The sequence below is a fragment of the Eleutherodactylus coqui genome, chromosome 8 (genome assembly GCF_035609145.1).
Source record: "Eleutherodactylus coqui strain aEleCoq1 chromosome 8, aEleCoq1.hap1, whole genome shotgun sequence".
Classification (NCBI taxonomy): domain Eukaryota; kingdom Metazoa; phylum Chordata; class Amphibia; order Anura; family Eleutherodactylidae; genus Eleutherodactylus; species Eleutherodactylus coqui.
Genome location: NC_089844.1, coordinates 205,136,320 through 205,159,088, shown reverse-complemented (window position 1 = coordinate 205,159,088; position 22,769 = coordinate 205,136,320). Strand labels below are relative to the sequence as shown.

At 48.5% G+C, this 22,769-nt stretch overlaps 1 protein-coding gene across 1 annotated transcript; it reads left to right on the top strand.

Annotated features, from left to right (window-relative positions):
* Positions 1-11,289: 11,289 nt before the first annotated feature.
* LOC136578095 (histone H1B-like) lies at positions 11,290-17,425 on the top strand. The gene is made up of 2 exons (XM_066577997.1): positions 11,290-11,755; positions 17,361-17,425. Exons 1-2 carry the CDS (start codon positions 11,290-11,292, stop codon positions 17,423-17,425), a joined length of 531 nt encoding a protein of 176 aa, XP_066434094.1.
* The last annotated feature ends 5,344 nt before the right edge of the window (positions 17,426-22,769 follow it).

Genomic DNA, 22,769 nt, shown 5'->3' with positions numbered 1-22,769 from the left:
ACTATGTTGGATTGTAAACATTGCAAGCGCGGCCGCCATTACAGGGAGGGGCTGTAGTCAACACAAAGGCATTACATTGTTCATAAGCAATACACATACCCCCCTACATGCTTTCTCCTCTTCAATCTCTTAACTACGTTATACCTCCTCCTAGCAATCTAAAAACACCTTTCTTTCTGCTGGGCTTCCTGCTCATCTTCTGAAAACTTTCTACAGTCTATCTTACCTGTCCATACTCATTTCTGCTTATCTGTCCATGACCTAACATTCCTTTCTGCAACTTTTCCTGATCCTTCTCTTTGTATAACATTTCTACATGTTTTGCATATTCCAAATCATCCTGTACTGATCCCTCATTCTATTCTGCCTGCTTATTCTATTCTATACGGTGTCCAGAAACTTCGAAGTGTTCCTTTTGTAAAATCTGCTTTCTTCAAATCCTTCCCATATAACCTCTCTTTCCCACTCAGAAAAGACAAAGGAAACAGAAAGGGTTAATTGAAAAAAGCTTTCAGTTCACTCTCTTATCAGCACCCCTCCCCGCAATAATAAACACTGCACATTCTTTCTATAATAGCAGACAGACGGGATTACTGGAGAATACCCACAATGGCTCAGGGTATATATATATCTCATCCACCTTTATATCAACCCAAGGTCTACTAGCAATCCCGAAGAGCACTTCCTGTACACGTCCTAGACAGGACATTTAGCTATACACAGAGACTGACGATTATTTTCAATGACCAAGAGTTTCTGGAGCCAGCCGTCACACCACGGCTATATTCACCCGTAAATACCTTTTCACATATGAGAACATAACACGCTCAATCATAAAGGTAAGTATACGTATCATAAATCTTCCTAACCTCACACTAGTATTACCTAGGAGCACGTGTCACTGGCGTGTTCCCTCAGACTTAAACAGCCGAGTCCGCCCTCCCGACACATTAACCCTCACAGAATTTATCTCTTGGTCTTGTATACACAATTTTTAACCGTCTCAGACATAACAGCATACAAAATACCCCTAGACAGGTAACATGGTGATTTTTCCGAGTGGACAGAACTAGAGTTATTACCTGTCTTTCAGTGAAGGTCCAGTCTGGATCAGGGACAGGCAGAAAAGCAGTCAGAACCCAGCTTTGACACAGGTAGATAAAGCAATCTTACCGTGTTCTGTAGATTTTCGGGCCCCTGAGTTCTGCGTGCCATCTGCCGATCTCTGTACGTTCCAGGCTGTGACCTCACAGATCCACTCGCTCACCCAGGGACTCCACTGATCTGGATTATGATTTTCTCCAGCAGGCTTTTGGGGTATTTTGTCGCTTTCCTAATTGTATCGTGTGCACACTTCATGGAGCAAATTAGACACAAGCTATCAGCCTCATATCCAAAATGGCTCTCTGCCCAGAAACAGCCAGACAGGACCTTTTATTGTACAGACACACAATGGGCGTGCAACAGGTTACATCAGTAACATATAGGATTCTCATTTGTCGGATCATATAGAATCCCCGGCCTCCCCTTCTCCCCACCTCTCTCAAGTAGAAGCCTTTGTCTTTAACATGTGTCCAAATCTGAAAGTGAAAGTAGATATCCCTTTGTTCAAGAAGATTCTGTGTGTGGGGGATGGGGAGGACTGGGAAAACACTCAAGCAATAACATAACACTGTGATTTAACTCTTTCCTTATGCAGCAGAGTTCCACCTTAGGCTGAAGTCATTACAATAGCATAATACATTTGGGTTATACAAATCGATAAACATTTTATAAATAATCATCATGTCTATCACAATCCCCCCTTAAAATGTCTATCCTCTAACTCTCTATCTAATTTTCACAGTTCTCTGCGCATGAGCCTATAACTGGAGCGCGTTGAAGGTTCGTTTTAGAGTCTTCAAGGGGGTGTAGGACTTGTCCACTCCTTCTGGGGATGCATCCAGCAAACTCATGGTGGGAGCGGCTTTTCCAGCATCAGTTTCACAGGTCTCTCTGACACAGGGGATAACACAGCAGACTAGAACAGAAAAGGTAACCATCAGTTCACATACAACAGCGACGCCCGTCTGTGCCAGGATCCTTTACCACCCGCTCATCCATGGCGAGTGCTGGTCCCAAAAGTTAGCTCTTTTTAGTTAGTGCAGTCAGCTTCTTAATGGCAAGTGCGTCTTTACCCGCGGGTCACGTGTCGTCTAGGATGTAGGTACAACAAGTCTCCCCTATCATCTTACAGACACTCCCCTTTTTAGCTAAAGTCATATCTAAGGTCATTCTATTTTAAAAGTCATAGTCGAGGTAGGTCCTATTGGTCGACTAGTCCCTATAAGGCATCTCTAGTATAATTTATAAACCACTGCTAATTATAATAAACATAATTAATCCAGTCAACATTTATTTACCCTAATGATCAGGAAAATGGACTCGAATCTAGTTTTAACTTGGTCTCTAATTTTTAAAACTTGTCAGGTACCCCCCTTGGCTATCCTATGACGTCAATGTATACGTGTAGATCAAAACTACCACCAGGGGTCTCTCTTCTCGCTCTAGCATAATGTTACAATACTAGTAGCGTGCACAGGTACGCACGGCGTGGGACTCCCTAATCTTCACCCACACCAATGTCCCTCCTGGAGATAGTCCTAATGGTGAACACGTCCAGGTCGCCTCACCCTTGCGTCAGGGTTTTCCCACTGCCCGTAAGTCCCTACTCCTAGGAGGGGGGGATCCCTACCTCACCTCAGAGGGAGGCCATGGATTCCCTGGGCTCATTTCCGGGCATCCATACCCTCTATCTGTTCAAGTTAACACCCCACAGGGTGTGCCCTCGCCGGAACCTAAGGTCTTCTGCACTATCCCTTGGCAAATGGGAATTCCACTGACAATCCATCTTAGGAGATCGGGGCAGGCACAGTACTAGTACATTTCTCCTTTCCTTTGGTAGCGTATGTGGTTGGCATTATCGGAACTGGCTCTTCATCCTTTTTTAAACAAGGGAAATATTGGTGAGTTCCCCAAAAATCTCCCTCTACCCTGCCTAATTGCCCGGCAGGTGTAGTTTCCAGGGTAGTCAGTAACACTCTCTCCGGTGCAAAACACTTAAGTAGTTATAGAGTATTCCTTCTTCCATTTCTCACGGACAGTGTAATTAGCGGAAATGTTCGTGAAGAGACTAATAAACCACTCTTCAGCATCTACAGGGAGATTTAGGGGGACCATCCCCGAGTGTAGTCGGGCACTACCGCACACGCAACAGTTAGACTTGGTGCTCCTGTTAGCATTGTACCTCATCAACTCCAACCAGAGATTCTGGTCAGAGTAGCCAGTCGCTACTGTCAAGGTGTCCTCAAAAGGTAGGGTCGGCTATGATCATCATGTTCGTCAAGGTCTTTATCTTACGGCGGAGGGGGTTAATTATGGGCACGGGACTAAGTGAAGGCTTCCATTCGGCTGCATCTACCATACCCCTTATTTTAAACTTCCCTAAGGGATCTGTCCTCCCGTACCGGTATGTCCCCAGACTATAAGTCTCCCCGTCCCCCGGGCTTGGATCTCCCATGGTTAATGTAAAAACCGCATTAAAACCAAGCAACATACTAAGTTCAGCCTTCCAATTCCTGCTGTCCTTTATTATTCTCAAGGAGGGTTATACGACTAATTAGGGATTTCCCACTCCTATCTTTCTTATTTAAGGCACTTCGCGGTTTATAGGACCGGTCTATTCCTGTGTTCCATCCCACTAATCCCCAATAACGGCAGTCTTCTCCCCAGACGTTATCAGTGGCGCAAACATATTGTATTCCCCGGGTATATAAGTCATATAACCAGCTGGACTGAGCTAAATCTGGCCTGCGGTGGGATCTTGCGCCTAGACACGGGACCACAGTACAATAGTCGGAGGAATATGCGGCTACTTGAGCATTGGACGAGTTATACTAGAAGGTAACCATACCCTCATATTCTTCCGACTAAGGATTCCAGTTGCCACCCTCCTCTCTCACTAGCCCTAACCAGAGTAATGTCTTTGGCACAACTAAGACTGGTCTCCCGGATCCGAAGCTTTCTTACAGTATGAAGCGTGGATCCATGTAAGTCTTTCGGCTAGTTTCACAGCTGTGGCAGTAGTCAGAAGCACCTGGTAGGGGCCATCAAATCGGGGCTCAAGAGGGTGCTTCCTGGGGAACTTCTTGACGCACACCCAATCCCCAGGCTGCAAGATATGTGTCCCAGTGCCTGCCTCTGAGTCTGGAAGAGAACACCTGTGCATAGGCTTTGGTTAGTTCTTTAACAACGGAAATCACATACTCAGTCAACACATCAGATTGTAGTTGTAACTACTGAGGATAGTAACGACCTAGCCTTGGGGCTAGCCCAAACAATCTCGTAGGGAGATAATGTATGATCCCCCCTGGGTTCATATCTAACACTGTATAAGGCTATTGGATGACAGTCTTTCCAAAGTGGCGTCATTTTTAAGTATCTTACTTTTAGCGTGCCACTACGTCTCTCCACCTTGCAACTACTCTAAAGGTGGTAGAGTATGTAAAAGGCCTGGGATACACCCAGAGCAGACATGACATGTTACATTCACCTGCGAGGTTTATACCTCTGTCTGACTCTGAATCACTTTTGGTACCCCATATTCACAGTTTACCTCGTTCATGAGCTTCTTTGCGGTTACCTACTTGTTTACCTTGGTAACAGGGTCGGCCTCCAACCTGCAAAGACATCAACAACAACAAGCACGTATTCATACTTCCCAACAAGTGGGAGTTGAACGTAGTCAATTTGCAATCCCTGAAATGGGTAGAGTGGTCCCGGCAAGTGGGATGTGGCAAATTTACTTCTGCCCTGACTCACCTATGGCATAGATCATGCTAAACTGGACAAATGATGCAGCAGCTACAGAGAACCCAGAAGTCGCCCAACCTCTTTCAAGCGTCGTCGTCAGTGCTGCTTTACTAGGTGGGTCTTTGCGTCCATCAGCTGGGCCATCATGGGATACAGGAACTGTGGTGGGCAAGTGCTGTTGACCGTTCACCACACGCTGTCCTGTTTCTGCTGCTCCCATATTAGTCCATTTATTCTTTTCTTCCTTGCTGGCTTGTAACTGCAAAAGTCTTTTAGCATATCAAAGTCCAAATTTTTGTCAATGTCCAAAGTTTTTTACCACTGACTCATGCTGTCAGTATCTTTCTTCTTTCTTCCACGGCTTGAGGGCCACTGCCTTTGCTGCGCTGTCAGCGAGGGTGTCGTCTCTCGCCTCTCCAGTGTAGGACTCGGTGCGAACTCTCAACTTTGTCAGGTAGAAGCAGGGCCTCCATGCGACTCTGTACAGCTGCACCATTCTCAATTGGTTGTCCTGCTAAGGTAAAAAAACTGTCTGGCCTTCCATATTGGGCCGTAATCATGAGCTATGCCAAATGCATACCGGGAGTCAGTGTAAATGTTTGCCGTCTTACCTCTCACCACTCTACTCGCCTCAGTGAGGGCCTTCAATTCCGCTTCTTGTACTGTGACATGCGGAGGCACAGCTTCTGCTTCTAGGACATCTTGTTGTGTGGCCACTGCATATCCGATGTGGAGTCATCAATCCTCACCCTGGTACCATCTGCAAAAAGCTCAACATATGCATTATCAACAGGGGTTCTGGTAACTGTTTGCATACCTGCAGTTTCTTACCGAATTAGTACTAAATAATCGTGCTGATGTTCTATTTCACATGGCTCGGAATCTTGTTATCTTATTCCATTTATTTATTTATTTATTTATTTTTTCAAACCCAATAGCTGATCTACAACACCTAGATCATCTATGACCCAGATCACCTATGCCTCCCCACTTTTGAACCGGAATACTCAATGGAAAAAGAGTAATTGCGTTCAAACTAGTAAACCAAGAGGCACAAAAACAAGCACTTTGTAGGTCAAGGTGACATTGTATGCAGCGAAGTCTGAGCAAAAATATCCTTTAGATTTTTTTTTCAGGTTGCAGTTAGCATTTTTTACCACAAGGGGCGCCACACAATTCAAATTTTACGTCACCCAGTGTAATAGTATTTCAGGGTATGGCCAGCGTTTAGCTTTTACTCTCCTGTCGGAACATAATTATAGCTTCAGTGTAGACTGACACTAGAATATACAAAAGGCTTAAAGAAAAACTAAAGAATACGGATGAATTAACATCCTACTCTGGGCAATTCAGTCCCTCTTTCTTCACATAAAAAGTAAAATTACTTCACCAAATTGCATGAAAAAGTTTGCTGGGTGACTATAGGGAAATTATTTCATCTGTAGGAGCCTTCCGTAACATCATCTGTCTGAGTATCCATTGGAGAAGCGGGCAGTGGAAAACAGAGCCCCTGGAAACATGAGAGAGCGCCCCCTGTCATGTATTCCTGGTCTCTGCCCCCCATGCATCAACTCCAATCTTCCATGCACTATAAACCAGCTTAGTCATCTACTATGTCCCAAGCTGCATCTTCACAAAGGTTTGTTTCCCTGAACTTATCACACATCCAAAGTGGCCACATCTTGGAGCGTAACAAAGTCTGGTCAAACAAAACCTTACTTCAGACAATCATGATGTTAGCACTGGATACAGTGGCATTGGGGAATATAGGCCTCCCAAATGCAGCAAAATGGCCGCCAGAGGCAGAAAGGGGCGGGGCTACAGATCTCCCAGGTGAGGCAAAATGGCCGCTGGAGGAATGGGCGGCCCCAGGTCCTGTCCCGGATGGGGAGGGACCGGAAGTAACATCACACACCCTGAAAGTGAGCACATGGGGGGAAGTAACTTCAGGGTGGGGGCAGGCCTCACTACATTTACTGCAGAGTCACACTATGTTGGATTGTAAACATTGCAAGCGCGGCCGCCATTACAGGGAGGGGCTGTAGTCAACACAAAGGCATTACATTGTTCATAAGCAATACACATACCCCCCTACATGCTTTCTCCTCTTCAATCTCTTAACTACGTTATACCTCCTCCTAGCAATCTAAAAACACCTTTCTTTCTGCTGGGCTTCCTGCTCATCTTCTGAAAACTTTCTACAGTCTATCTTACCTGTCCATACTCATTTCTGCTTATCTGTCCATGACCTAACATTCCTTTCTGCAACTTTTCCTGATCCTTCTCTTTGTATAACATTTCTACATGTTTTGCATATTCCAAAACATCCTGTACTGATCCCTCATTCTATTCTGCCTGCTTATTCTATTCTATACGGTGTCCAGAAACTTCGAAGTGTTCCTTTTGTAAAATCTGCTTTCTTCAAATCCTTCCCATATAACCTCTCTTTCCCACTCAGAAAAGACAAAGGAAACAGAAAGGGTTAATTGAAAAAAGCTTTCAGTTCACTCTCTTATCAGCACCCCTCCCCGCAATAATAAACACTGCACATTCTTTCTATAATAGCAGACAGACGGGATTACTGGAGAATACCCACAATGGCTCAGGGTATATATATATATCTCATCCACCTTTATATCAACCCAAGGTCTACTAGCAATCCCGAAGAGCACTTCCTGTACACGTCCTAGACAGGACATTTAGCTATACACAGAGACTGACGATTATTTTCAATGACCAAGAGTTTCTGGAGCCAGCCGTCACACCACGGCTATATTCACCCGTAAATACCTTTTCACATATGAGAACATAACACGCTCAATCATAAAGGTAAGTATACGTATCATAAATCTTCCTAACCTCACACTAGTATTACCTAGGAGCACGTGTCACTGGCGTGTTCCCTCAGACTTAAACAGCCGAGTCCGCCCTCCCGACACATTAACCCTCACAGAATTTATCTCTTGGTCTTGTATACACAATTTTTAACCGTCTCAGACATAACAGCATACAAAATACCCCTAGACAGGTAACATGGTGATTTTTCCGAGTGGACAGAACTAGAGTTATTACCTGTCTTTCAGTGAAGGTCCAGTCTGGATCAGGAACAGGCAGAAAAGCAGTCAAAACCCAGCTTTGACACAGGTAGATAAAGCAATCTTACCGTGTTCTGTAGATTTTCGGGCCCCTGAGTTCTGCGTGCCATCTGCCGATCTCTGTACGTTCCAGGCTGTGACCTCACAGATCCACTCGCTCACCCAGGGACTCCACTGATCTGGATTATGATTTTCTCCAGCAGGCTTTTGGGGTATTTTGTCGCTTTCCTAATTGTATCGTGTGCACACTTCGTGGAGCAAATTAGACACAAGCTATCAGCCTCATATCCAAAATGGCTCTCTGCCCAGAAACAGCCAGACAGGACCTTTTATTGTACAGACACACAATGGGCGTGCAACAGGTTACATCAGTAACATATAGGATTCTCATTTGTCGGATCATATAGAATCCCCCGCCTCCCCTTCTCCCCACCTCTCTCAAGTAGAAGCTTTTGTCTTTAACATGTGTCCAAATCTGAAAGTGAAAGTAGATATCCCTTTGTTCAAGAAGATTCTGTGTGTGGGGGATGGGGAGGACTGGGAAAACACTCAAGCAATAACATAACACTGTGATTTAACTCTTTCCTTATGCAGCAGAGTTCCACCTTAGGCTGAAGTCATTACAATAGCATAATACATTTGGGTTATACAAATTGATAGACATTTTATAAATAATCAACATGTCTATCACAAGGGGATCAGCACTGGGCATCATGTATTTTCTCCTGTGTTACCACAGTTATCAGAGAAACTTGTTTGGGCCAAAGGAGAGGAGCGTAACTGCATTAACGTTACAGGGGCCTGCCTATACTTCAGCTGCAGAAATGTTACAGGGGTCTGCCAATACTGCTGCTACATAAATGTTTCTGGGGTCTGTGTATACTTCTGCAACTAAAATGTTAGTGGGGTCTGTCTATACTGTTACTACTAAAATGTTACTAACACTGGGCTCTGCCTATATTGCCGTTACGAAAATGTTACTAGGGTCTGCCTATACTGCTGCTACTGAAATTTTACTAATACTGGACTCTGCCTATATTGCTGCTACTGAAATGTTACTGGGGTCTGTCTATACTGTTACTACTGAAATGTTTCTAATACTGGGCTCTGCCTATACTGCTGAAACTGAAATGTTACTGGGGTCTGACTATACTGTAACTCAGGAGAAGAGGCAGCGGTGTGTCCTGCAGGCAGCGCTTGTGCTTGGTTGGAGGTAGTGTGGTGCTTATCTAAAGTGTGCCTTGCTAATGATGGTTTGTCCAGAGCTACACAATGCTACAACATCAGCATCGAGGGGCATTTTCTGCTCAGCCATCATGGTAACTTCACGGAAAACCGTGGTGCCCTCAGCCATGAGCAAGGTGGACGATCCCACCAAGAAGTGAAGGTCATGGAGGCAGGGTATCAGGGTAGACGGGGTGCATATAGCATGGTATTTATTATCCTCTCCTGCCCACGGAGGCATCACATAGACATAGAACAAGAGCAGCGTCCGAGGCAGCTAGGAGAGCCCGTCCTAGAGAGCGCTGCCCCCTCCCCTCACACCTGTCCGGAGGAGGGTTCATGGGAGGGCATGAGGTGCAGCAAAGCCGGAGTGACCCTATTGCACTGAGAAGGAAGCTGGAGGCCGGCCGGGAGACGGAGCTCAGCTACAGTTGTACTGATGCCGTACCATCTGCGGTGCTCCTATTCACTTACAGCTGAGCGGCCCTGGTGCATTATGTCTCCAGCGGATGTAAGGGTGGAAACATGGGTTGGGAGCCCCAAGTTAGATGGTACGTCTAGGCGAGGGGCACGACGGTGGACCGGCTGCCGCACACACACCTCCCCACATGTACCGTCCATTCCCCTGGCAAGCTCACATATCTCCGCTCCCGTACACCGATGGCACTAGCGCCGCTGCCACGGCGAACCCCGCTCTCGCTGCCCATGGCGCCGCTGGTGGCCAGCTCTGCCGATGACTGTGAGCTGCTGTTCGGTCGGAGCAGCGGCTTGCCTACAAGAGCTCCACTAGCTGCCCCTGCACTGCTCTTTTTCTGGGTTGCCTCATTGGGCGCTAAATAGAAGAGCTGATTAGCGATCTGGAAGGGTATATGGGACCGGGTTGTGGGGGAAGCGGGGGTCTCACAGTACCGATGGTCCTTCAGGGTCTGTGAAAGCTTTCTGGGCCAACACGCTCTGCCATAGGAATCCCAGCGGACACTGTACAACATCTGCTGCCCCGGGGATCTACAGTGCAACCCTCCCTGCGGGTTCTGTACGATGTCACCGACTGCGGCACTGGATCTGGCGCTGAGAGTCCCGCTGTATCACTGCTCCGCTCGGACATCAGTGACTGACAGGCCATCGCCGGCTGCAGGAGAACCGCGGGTAGAAGGCTTTGTTCAGGCGTCATTTCTTGGCGATCTACATCCCGATTAGAGCGTTGTTAGATGCCACCGCTCTGCAGCAGAATCCCAAGTTCCATCTTCACCGTCAACGATTGATGGGAACTACAGAGCCGATGCAATGGCCGTCACGTCCAGCACATGGTATCCCTAGGATGATATAGAACGGGCAGCAGCCCGCGGGAGGAGATGGACCTGCAGAGAAGAAGAATCGCTTCTTCTTGTGGACAACCACACCCATCATGTCCGGGGTATTAAAGGGACGATAACGTGTGGCATTCCCGATCGTCTGAGTGTACAGGGGGTACTGGGTTTCCTCATCTTACATTGCGCCGCAGTATAGAGAAGTCTGCAGTATATACAGTATACATTCAGCACCCGGCAGCTGGCAGTGAGCGGAGGCGCCGCCTGTGCTACACCTCTGTGCTCTCGGCAGCTCCAGGTCGTCCTCGCATTGTGCAATCAGCTTCTGCACGATGGAGATTGTGGAGTAGATCCCGGGGATGGTGACAAGGGCCGGGAATAGAGGGAAGGCGCTCGCGCAGCGGTTTTATCTCCGCAGATACGCGGTGATGTGCAGATCGGGAGAACTATGGCGAAGATCTCGTGGCCTCCTCTCCGCTCCTCCCCGGAACCTCCGCCAGCGGCGGCTATAAACGGTTGCATGAGATGTCAGAGAGTGAGGAGTCACGTTGAAAGCGAGCTCTCCTGTCCGGTTCTGACCGGTAACGGACTCTTATTCCGGGCAGGGAAGCACAAGAGGAGAACGGAGCGGAGAGGAGGCCCGGATGGGATAAGGCAGTAGCTGTGCTCAGTGTCAGCCAATAGCAGCTCAGGACGGGCCAGCTCACGAGCCAATCAGAGCGCGGCCGCTGTACATATAAGAGGCGCCACCAGCGCCGCTCTCAGAGTTTCTCTTCCAGGAGAGTTTTATTATTTGATTTCCGCAGCACACAATGGCAGAAACCGCGCCAGCCGCCGCTCCTCCTGCCGCCGAGCCGGCTGCCAAATCCAAGAAGCAGCCGAAGAAATCCGCCGCAGGGGGCGCCAAGAAAAGCAAGAAGTCCTCCGGTCCCGGCGTGTCGGAGCTGATCGTCAGAGCCGTGTCCGCCTCTAAAGAGCGCAGCGGGGTGTCTCTAGCCGCCCTGAAGAAGGCTCTGGCTGCCGGAGGGTACGATGTAGAGAAGAATAACAGCCGCCTGAAGCTGGCCGTCAAGTCTCTGGTCACCAAGGGCAGCCTGCTCCAGGTGAAAGGCAGCGGCGCCTCCGGCTCCTTCAAGCTGAACAAGAAGCAGGAGACTAAGGACAAGCCGGCCAAAAAGAAGCCAGCGTCTGCGGCCAAGCCTAAGAAGCCCGCTGGAGCCAAGAAAGCGGCGAAATCTCCTAAGAAGCCCAAGAAGGCTCCGCCCAAAAGTCTGCCATGTTTGGGCACTCTGATTTCTTCATGGTTCATGTCTTGGGATTCCTTGGACTCACCTATGCTGTGGGTGCACACAGACTTCCCATAGCGGGGATTTACCTGTCTGGCACAAAGACACTGACTGACTTGGGTAGGCTGCAGAGTGCAGATGGCTTTCCCCTTGCATTGTCGATGAGGTATCCGACACCCAAACACAATGAGTAGTGTATGGACACATGGAGTCCCCACTGCTATGTCATTGGCGGTACCTTCGTTCACACAACATGGAGGCTGGGACCAAGCCTGACCCAGGGCCCGCTCACATACTTCCCACACAAAGTATTGCTGCATTGTGGGAATGTGTAGACTCTTGCCACCATTGTGGCTTAATTGTGGGACCTGGCCCACTTTCCACCACACAAAGATTTCCCTTCCCTTCCTTTCCTCGAAAAACTTTAATGTCCCCTCCTGCATGTTTAGTGCCATTTTTATTTTATTTTTTAAGCCACTAAACACGCAGGGGAGGCATTACCACTTCCTGCTGAGACGTTCCAACCCCGTGCACGTCTACAGCAGTGAGTGGCTGGCCGGATCAGGCGAATGCTGTGCACTTAAACTGTTGCCACCCGTGACTCGCCTCAGATGCATGCTGGCAGAGTTTAGGGATAGAGCTGCTGAGATAGGGAAAGTGTTAGTGTAGGGATTAGGTAGCAGTTAAGCAGGGATCCTGACTCCATGAACCCAAAAGTCCTTTCTTGGACTACTCTTAGGCCTCCTTCCCACGAACGGATTTCCGCCGCGTAATTCGCGGCGAAAATCCGCTGCGTTGCCCGCAGCTATTAGGTTCTATTGAACCTAATAGCACAATGCTCACGATGCGTAATTCCACCGCGGAATTACGCACCGCGATTTCTCCCGTCCTCACCCGCAGCATGCTCTATTTTCTGCGGGTGAGGACGGGCTGTACGCACTGACGGCTTCCATTGCAGTCAATGGAAGCCGTCCATTCACGCTATCTCCCGCTGTAACCAGCGGGAGATAGCGTGAAAAAACGCTTTCCCGCCCACCGCCGAGCGTCATATGACGCCAAATGACGCGGTCCGGCCGCGTCACGTGACACGGCCGGCCGTGCACGTGACACGGCTGGTGACGCGAGGGCGGTGGGCGGTGACGGGCGGTGACGCGCGGCGGTGGGCGGGGAAGCGATTTCATGCTATCTCCCGCAGGTAAGTATAGGGGCTCTGGGGGGCGCCGTGACGGGCTTCACAGCGGAATATTACGCTGCGGAGCCCGTCACGCTCGTGGGAAGGAGGCCTTATTGTGTGCTTTAGCATTTTGGCTGGCTGGGACCAGTAGTGCACCATTTGTTTTCAAGCATCCCAGCTGTATTCTGCCCACTGTTAGAGGTTTTATGCTGCGTACTACTAGGGGTTTATATTTAGTTAGGGGGGGGGGGGGGTTCAATAGACACGTGGCACAAACTGGTGCTGTACGCCTTGGAGGTGCTGGCCTGCCCTGCCGCTAGCATATTATCAGAGAGGGTGTTTAGTGCTGTTGGATGGATAATCACGGATAAGCGTACCAGCCTGTCGACTGAGAGCGCCAACAGGCTTACACTCATTAAGATGAACAAAGGCTGGATTTCCCCTGACTTATCTTCTCCACCAATGGAGAGCAGCGGAGCATAAAGATTATTTAAGCTGGAACTAAAGAACCATGCATCCTATATCACCCCCCCCCCCCCCCCCAAAAAAAAGAGGGAAGTATCTTGGTCTATCCTTCTCTGATCTTCCTCCTCTTCCACCTTCTCCTATACCAGCATGACATCACGCTGAGCAGCCAATTCTTCTGCGGGTCAAAAGGCTCTGTAAAAACTATCTTTTTTTTTTTTTTTTGAGGGCTGCCTCCAGGCTCTGTTATCAAATTAAGCAACAACAAGCTCTATCTTTAAAAAAAAAAAAAAAAAAGTGTTCCTGGATTTCACTTGCACTCTGGGTAAACACATATTTCAGGGGTACACCTGTACTCTTGGTACACTATTTTTTCAGGCCTTCGCCTTTACTTTCGCAAACTATTTTCTTTTTGCGGGCTTCGCCTATACTCTTGCTAAACACATGTTTCCAGGTGTTCGCCTCTACCCTTGGTCCACCAGTTTTCCAGTGGTTTGTCTAAACTTTTGTTACACAACGGTTTCCCAGCACGGTGTTCAGCTATCTGACACATACACAGATTGAATTGTCCTGCTTTGCTCATTCAAATTTCTTCATGTTTCATGTTGTCTTTGGAGAGATGAAAGGAACCGTAACTGATTTAATGAGACTTTCACAGAAGTACTAGCATTCAAGTCCACTTTATGCCCACGTTTGTTGAGGGTGGGTGGAGAGGCTAAGGTCCTGGGTGATGGCAACTGTGTCAAGCTTGGCCTGTGGAATTTATTTGTGGTTCATCCAGTCGTTGGAGTGATGAAATGAACCGTAACTAATTTTCTGGCCCTGAACAGAGTCTCTCAAATCTCCAAGCCTCTGTGTACGGTAAATTACTACTAGGTATCAGCGTTTTACACTGGTTCCATTTTTGTCTGGCCCTGCTCAAAGCGTCTCAAATCTACAAGTCTCTGTGTGCGGTGTATTAGGAATAGTTTTCAGTGCTTTACACTTCTTAATTTTTTTTCTAGCACTGCATTGAGCCTCTCATATTTGCCAGTCTCTGTGGGTGGTGAATTAGGCCTAGATGTCAGCACTTTACACAGGTTCAATTTTTTTTCTGGCACTACACAAAGCCTCTCATATCCATCAGTCTCTGTGTGCCGTTAATGAGGCCTAGGTCTCAGCACTTTACACTGGTTACATTTTTTTCTGGCCTTGCTCATAGTCTCTAAAATCTACCAGTCTCTGTGGGTGGTGAATTAGCCTTAGGTATCAGAGGTATACATTGAATATTTTTTTTTCTGGCCCTGCTCTGTCCTTTACCCTACACGACGAGGACTAGGGGTAAGGGTCGAGGACGAGGACGTGGACGCGGGCGTTAGAATGAGGGTGTGGGCACAGGCCGAGGTCCTGGGCAGGGTGAAACAGTGCCTGCTGCTGAGGGATTGGTAGAGCGCCGCTTATCTCCACTCCCCAGCTCCATGTCATATTTTGCAGGTCCGCATGGTAGACCATTATTAAAAGCACAGCACTGCGATCACGTGCTGACATGGATAGCGGATAACACCTCCAGTACTTTACCCAACACCCAGTCTTCCACACAGTCCACTCACGCCACCCATAGGAGACTGCACCTCTGTATCCTCAGGCAGCTCTTCCTTCCTCCCAGCCTGGTCACTCCAGGGAAATGGGAGTTTGCGTTGAACAGGCATACACCCAAGAACTCTTCCTGCATCCCTGCCCTGAGTCTAAAAAAAAAAAAAAAAACTGGTTCCACAGCAACGTGAGGAGTTTGTCGTGACCGATGCCGTAAATGTGGAACTTTCACAGACTCAGGGTGATGAGGGTGGGGACTTTGAATTACTGTCTCAAGAGCTATTTGTGGATGATGACGATGAGACAGTTGTCTGTCAGCGAGGTGGTTGTTAGGGCAATAAGTCTGAGGGAGGAGCAGACTGAGGAGTAAGAGGAAGAGCTGATGGACGATGAGGTGACTGACCCCACCTGGCTTGCAAACCCTACTGAAGACAGGGCTTGGGGGGGGGGGGGAGAGAACAAGCAGCAGAAAAGGTTGGGAGAGGCAGTGTGGTGGTCAGGGGGAGAACCAGAGCCATAGCAAATAATCCACCAACTGTTCCCCACAGCACACCCTCGTGGCAAGCCTCCATGCAGAGGTATAGGTGTTCGAAAGTCTGGAGGTTTTTTATTGAGAGCGCAGACAACCGGGGCGTGGCCTAACTCCGGAGCAAGATGGCCGCTTGAGACCGGAGCTCCCTCGGCGAGGCGCCCGCGGAGGACCCACAGCACTGATAGCAGCATCAAAATGCCCAAACCTGTAAGGGACAAAGGTGGAGAACAAGCCTGCACACCCAGGACCTCCAAAAGCCAGACGGGGATGCAGCGCTCTCTGAAGGAGCGCAGCTCCCGCTCCCCCCACCCTTCCATCAAGATGGCGCTGGCCTCGGAGGCTGCATCTGCCTACAGTAAGGAGGGGGAGGGAGAGCTCTCCTCTGATGAAGAGGATTCCAGCCCTGTGTCTCGGGGATTTATGAAGGAGCTTATCTCAAAGGCTCTGCCCCCCCCTCATAAACGAGCTAACAGAGATAAAAGCTGTTATAAGGCAGATGGGCGGCAGAGTTGAGGAGCTGGAGTCTGCCTCTGCCTCTGCTACATCTCATGCCCTGGCCATGGCTAAACTCTTAAAGGAACAGCACGACAATTTAAATAAAGCCCTCATTCTCCAGGAGGACCTGGAGAATCGTAACCAGAGGTGCAATATCTGTTTCAAGGAAATTTCTCTGAATCCTGGGCAGCGGAGGCCCTGTCTAAAGTTGCCATTGAAATATTTGGCCAGCTACTTGGGCAAGACAGAGCGTCGACAATTTCTGTGGAACGCATCCACCGCGCTCTTAGACCCCTCCCCCCGCCTGCAGAGCCCCCCAGGGATGTTATCTGCAGGCTCCTCACCTTCCAGGACACGTCTGCCATCCTGAAAGCTGCCAGACAACACAAAAATTTAACATACGGGGACTCTTCAATCCACATTTTCCAGGATCTATCCCCTGCTACTCTTACAAAGAGGCGAATTATGCTACCTCTTCTGGAAGCCCTCAGAGCAAGAGACATGGCTCTTCCCTTTCGGCATTAATATATCATACAATGGCCGCAGATTATTGATTCGTACTCCAGACGACCTCAGCAATTGCTGGGAGCACCTTGAGATGGACCCAATAGAGCTACCAAACTGGCTACCCCTCCCGGAGTTCCCTAAGCTTCCAAAGCTTTCCCTCCCAGAATCGTGGCAGGTGGCGAGTAACCTTAAGTCACCCAGAAACAAAAGGAAGAAGGCCAAAGACCCTCATGTTGCCCCTGACGACTGAAGAAGTAATGTCATCTAGATCTCTCACTACGCCTCCCACCGGACGCCGACCTGGCTTCACACTTATCCAGTTCGGACCCTCCGGGTGATTGCGACTTTTTGTGATGTGTCTCCAAGTTGACATTCACTTCTCGTTATTGAAGATCTTGGGCTATCGCCTATTTTGATCACATTGTTCGTTGTTGCTGTTTTTAGCAGATTATTTGTACTAACGCTGTTTTTCCTCCTTTAGTAGAAATTATATGCTCCCTATTTCTACCCGCTGGTGTCGGGGCCTCTGCGGGCGCCTATCTGGTTGGGCCGATATCAAAGTAGTTGTTGGACCTCCTTTGTAGGGCCCAAACAACTCGCCCCACACCTCAGCGGACTCCTTACTTTTAGGAACCGCCGTCCTTAACCCTCTATTTTAGGTTGTGGTTTGCAACCTACCCCCCTACACGCTCTCTCCTCTTGTGTCTACCTCCTATTTTGCTCCATCCCCTTTCCCCCTCCTCTCCCCACTCCTTACCTCTAACCCGGTGCTCGCCCAGGGGACCCCCCCCCCCCTGGATTTGATATTTAGGCCTACACCTGTGTAATTTGCTTGCTCTTTTCCTCTCCTAGTTAGGAAATCGTCTGCCCGCCCACGAGATCGAGATGACAAGACCTCTCCAGTTCTCGACCTTTAACGTCAACGGCTTGAATTCCCAAAACAAGAGACACCACGTGGCCCTTCTTCTGAAAAGGTATGGCTCAGGGGTAGTGTTCCTACAGGAGACCCATTTTAAAGGGGACATATGTTTATCCCTCCCTGGAGGTCAGTTCCCGATGGCTTTTCATAGCTCCCACCCCTCCTCCGCTTCCAAAGGTGTGTCAACGTTAATACACAAATCTCTTAATTTTTTTTTGTGAGGCTCGCTATGCAGATGGGGAGGGCAGGGTTCCTTTTCTGAGAGGACGCCTTAACGAAAATAAAGTGACCCTTGCGAATCTCTATGCCCCCAATAAAGACCAGATAGTATGGCTTACAACTCAATTAGAAATACTCAAACACTTCGCTAGTGGCCAGGTCATTTTAGGAGGGAACTTTAACCTCACTCTATCCCCTAATATGGACTCCTCGTCAGGGAAATCCCAAATCTCGCAGAAAAAAGTTGAGCAAACTCATTAGGTGCATCTCACAGCTAAACATAGTTGATGCCTGGAGATGTCTTAACCCATCCACCAAGGATTATACTTTTTTTCTCGCAGGTCCACTCCTCCTTCCAGCGTTTAGACTACATTTCCGTCTCCTCCTCCTTGTTGCAACACTCAAAAAAAAGCTATGATAGACGCCATGGCCATATCGGACCACGCCCCAGTCCACCTGACTCTCCACCTTCCAAATTCCCTCCCGCGTGAGCGGAGGCTTAACCCATCTCTCCTTGATTCAGCGGAAGACGGATCCCAGTTAAGCAAAGCTCTAGAGGAATTCTTCCAACTTAACACCTCAGAGGACATGTCAGTCCCGACAGTGTGGGAGGCCCATAAGGCCTTTATGAGAGGACTTCTGATTGCCGCGGGCTTCAGGGCAAAGAAGAAGCAGCAAAAGGACATTGACGACCTACTTACTCAAATTGCCAAGTTAGAGCGCCTGACTAAACTCTCCCAGTGTAAAGCATCTGCTGAAAAACTTGGTTTCCTTCGCACAGAACTTAAACTTCTCCTAGAAGCTAAATTTAATAAAAAATATCTCTACCTCAAACACATTTCATACGCACAAGGAAACAAAGGTAGTAAGTTTACGTTGTCCCTCATTAAAAAAGCCCAAACAAGAAATCTCATAAAGGCCATTAAATCCCCCTCAGGTCAGCGTGTCACCTCCACCCCAGAAATTGCCAAAGAATTTCAAGCTTTCTATTCTTGCCTCTATAACCTACGGGACCCCCTCTCCGCTGAAAACATTCCCATCGTTAAAAAACAAATTGACCATTTTCTCATAGACTTAAATCTCCCCAAGCTGCATCCTTTCTGTCTCCGATCACTCCACAAGAGGTGGGTGACCTTCTAAATTCGTCTCCACCCGGCAAGAGCCCGGGCCTGGACGGCCTCCCCCTTATATACTACAAATCCCCTGGCGCTTCCCTTATCCCCAAACTAACTGAGCTTTATAATTCTCTCCTGAGTGGGACCCCCCTGCCTAGACAAGCGCAGGAAGCGCACATTACCCTGGTGCATAAAGATAACAAGGACCCTGAGTCCTGTGGGAGCTACCGTCCCATCTCCCTGATTAATTTCGACATGAAATTAGGGGCCAAAATCTTAACAAACGGGGACTCTTCAATCCACATTTTCCAGGATCTATCCCCTGCTACTCTTACAAAGAGGCGAATTATGCTACCTCTTCTGGAAGCCCTCAGAGCAAGAGACATGGCTCTTCCCTTTCGGCATTAATATATCATACAATGGCCGCAGATTATTGATTCGTACTCCAGACGACCTCAGCAATTGCTGGGAGCACCTTGAGATGGACCCAATAGAGCTACCAAACTGGCTACCCCTCCCGGAGTTCCCTAAGCTTCCAAAGCTTTCCCTCCCAGAATCGTGGCAGGTGGCGAGTAACCTTAAGTCACCCAGAAACAAAAGGAAGAAGGCCAAAGACCCTCATGTTGCCCCTGACGACTGAAGAAGTAATGTCATCTAGATCTCTCACTACGCCTCCCACCGGACGCCGACCTGGCTTCACACTTATCCAGTTCGGACCCTCCGGGTGATTGCGACTTTTTGTGATGTGTCTCCAAGTTGACATTCACTTCTCGTTATTGAAGATCTTGGGCTATCGCCTATTTTGATCACATTGTTCGTTGTTGCTGTTTTTAGCAGATTATTTGTACTAACGCTGTTTTTCCTCCTTTAGTAGAAATTATATGCTCCCTATTTCTACCCGCTGGTGTCGGGGCCTCTGCGGGCGCCTATCTGGTTGGGCCGATATCAAAGTAGTTGTTGGACCTCCTTTGTAGGGCCCAAACAACTCGCCCCACACCTCAGCGGACTCCTTACTTTTAGGAACCGCCGTCCTTAACCCTCTATTTTAGGTTGTGGTTTGCAACCTACCCCCCTACACGCTCTCTCCTCTTGTGTCTACCTCCTATTTTGCTCCATCCCCTTTCCCCCTCCTCTCCCCACTCCTTACCTCTAACCCGGTGCTCGCCCAGGGGACCCCCCCCCCCCTGGATTTGATATTTAGGCCTACACCTGTGTAATTTGCTTGCTCTTTTCCTCTCCTAGTTAGGAAATCGTCTGCCCGCCCACGAGATCGAGATGACAAGACCTCTCCAGTTCTCGACCTTTAACGTCAACGGCTTGAATTCCCAAAACAAGAGACACCACGTGGCCCTTCTTCTGAAAAGGTATGGCTCAGGGGTAGTGTTCCTACAGGAGACCCATTTTAAAGGGGACATATGTTTATCCCTCCCTGGAGGTCAGTTCCCGATGGCTTTTCATAGCTCCCACCCCTCCTCCGCTTCCAAAGGTGTGTCAACGTTAATACACAAATCTCTTAATTTTTTTTTGTGAGGCTCGCTATGCAGATGGGGAGGGCAGGGTTCCTTTTCTGAGAGGACGCCTTAACGAAAATAAAGTGACCCTTGCGAATCTCTATGCCCCCAATAAAGACCAGATAGTATGGCTTACAACTCAATTAGAAATACTCAAACACTTCGCTAGTGGCCAGGTCATTTTAGGAGGGAACTTTAACCTCACTCTATCCCCTAATATGGACTCCTCGTCAGGGAAATCCCAAATCTCGCAGAAAAAAGTTGAGCAAACTCATTAGGTGCATCTCACAGCTAAACATAGTTGATGCCTGGAGATGTCTTAACCCATCCACCAAGGATTATACTTTTTTTCTCGCAGGTCCACTCCTCCTTCCAGCGTTTAGACTACATTTCCGTCTCCTCCTCCTTGTTGCAACACTCAAAAAAAAGCTATGATAGACGCCATGGCCATATCGGACCACGCCCCAGTCCACCTGACTCTCCACCTTCCAAATTCCCTCCCGCGTGAGCGGAGGCTTAACCCATCTCTCCTTGATTCAGCGGAAGACGGATCCCAGTTAAGCAAAGCTCTAGAGGAATTCTTCCAACTTAACACCTCAGAGGACATGTCAGTCCCGACAGTGTGGGAGGCCCATAAGGCCTTTATGAGAGGACTTCTGATTGCCGCGGGCTTCAGGGCAAAGAAGAAGCAGCAAAAGGACATTGACGACCTACTTACTCAAATTGCCAAGTTAGAGCGCCTGACTAAACTCTCCCAGTGTAAAGCATCTGCTGAAAAACTTGGTTTCCTTCGCACAGAACTTAAACTTCTCCTAGAAGCTAAATTTAATAAAAAATATCTCTACCTCAAACACATTTCATACGCACAAGGAAACAAAGGTAGTAAGTTTACGTTGTCCCTCATTAAAAAAGCCCAAACAAGAAATCTCATAAAGGCCATTAAATCCCCCTCAGGTCAGCGTGTCACCTCCACCCCAGAAATTGCCAAAGAATTTCAAGCTTTCTATTCTTGCCTCTATAACCTACGGGACCCCCTCTCCGCTGAAAACATTCCCATCGTTAAAAAACAAATTGACCATTTTCTCATAGACTTAAATCTCCCCAAGCTGCATCCTTTCTGTCTCCGATCACTCCACAAGAGGTGGGTGACCTTCTAAATTCGTCTCCACCCGGCAAGAGCCCGGGCCTGGACGGCCTCCCCCTTATATACTACAAATCCCCTGGCGCTTCCCTTATCCCCAAACTAACTGAGCTTTATAATTCTCTCCTGAGTGGGACCCCCCTGCCTAGACAAGCGCAGGAAGCGCACATTACCCTGGTGCATAAAGATAACAAGGACCCTGAGTCCTGTGGGAGCTACCGTCCCATCTCCCTGATTAATTTCGACATGAAATTAGGGGCCAAAATCTTAACAAACGGGGACTCTTCAATCCACATTTTCCAGGATCTATCCCCTGCTACTCTTACAAAGAGGCGAATTATGCTACCTCTTCTGGAAGCCCTCAGAGCAAGAGACATGGCTCTTCCCTTTCGGCATTAATATATCATACAATGGCCGCAGATTATTGATTCGTACTCCAGACGACCTCAGCAATTGCTGGGAGCACCTTGAGATGGACCCAATAGAGCTACCAAACTGGCTACCCCTCCCGGAGTTCCCTAAGCTTCCAAAGCTTTCCCTCCCAGAATCGTGGCAGGTGGCGAGTAACCTTAAGTCACCCAGAAACAAAAGGAAGAAGGCCAAAGACCCTCATGTTGCCCCTGACGACTGAAGAAGTAATGTCATCTAGATCTCTCACTACGCCTCCCACCGGACGCCGACCTGGCTTCACACTTATCCAGTTTGGACCCTCCGGGTGATTGCGACTTTTTGTGATGTGTCTCCAAGTTGACATTCACTTCTCGTTATTGAAGATCTTGGGCTATCGCCTATTTTGATCACATTGTTCGTTGTTGCTGTTTTTAGCAGATTATTTGTACTAACGCTGTTTTTCCTCCTTTAGTAGAAATTATATGCTCCCTATTTCTACCCGCTGGTGTCGGGGCCTCTGCGGGCGCCTATCTGGTTGGGCCGATATCAAAGTAGTTGTTGGACCTCCTTTGTAGGGCCCAAACAACTCGCCCCACACCTCAGCGGACTCCTTACTTTTAGGAACCGCCGTCCTTAACCCTCTATTTTAGGTTGTGGTTTGCAACCTACCCCCCTACACGCTCTCTCCTCTTGTGTCTACCTCCTATTTTGCTCCATCCCCTTTCCCCCTCCTCTCCCCACTCCTTACCTCTAACCCGGTGCTCGCCCAGGGGACCCCCCCCCTGGATTTGATATTTAGGCCTACACCTGTGTAATTTGCTTGCTCTTTTCCTCTCCTAGTTAGGAAATCGTCTGCCCGCCCACGAGATCGAGATGACAAGACCTCTCCAGTTCTCGACCTTTAACGTCAACGGCTTGAATTCCCCAAACAAGAGACACCACGTGGCCCTTCTTCTGAAAAGGTAT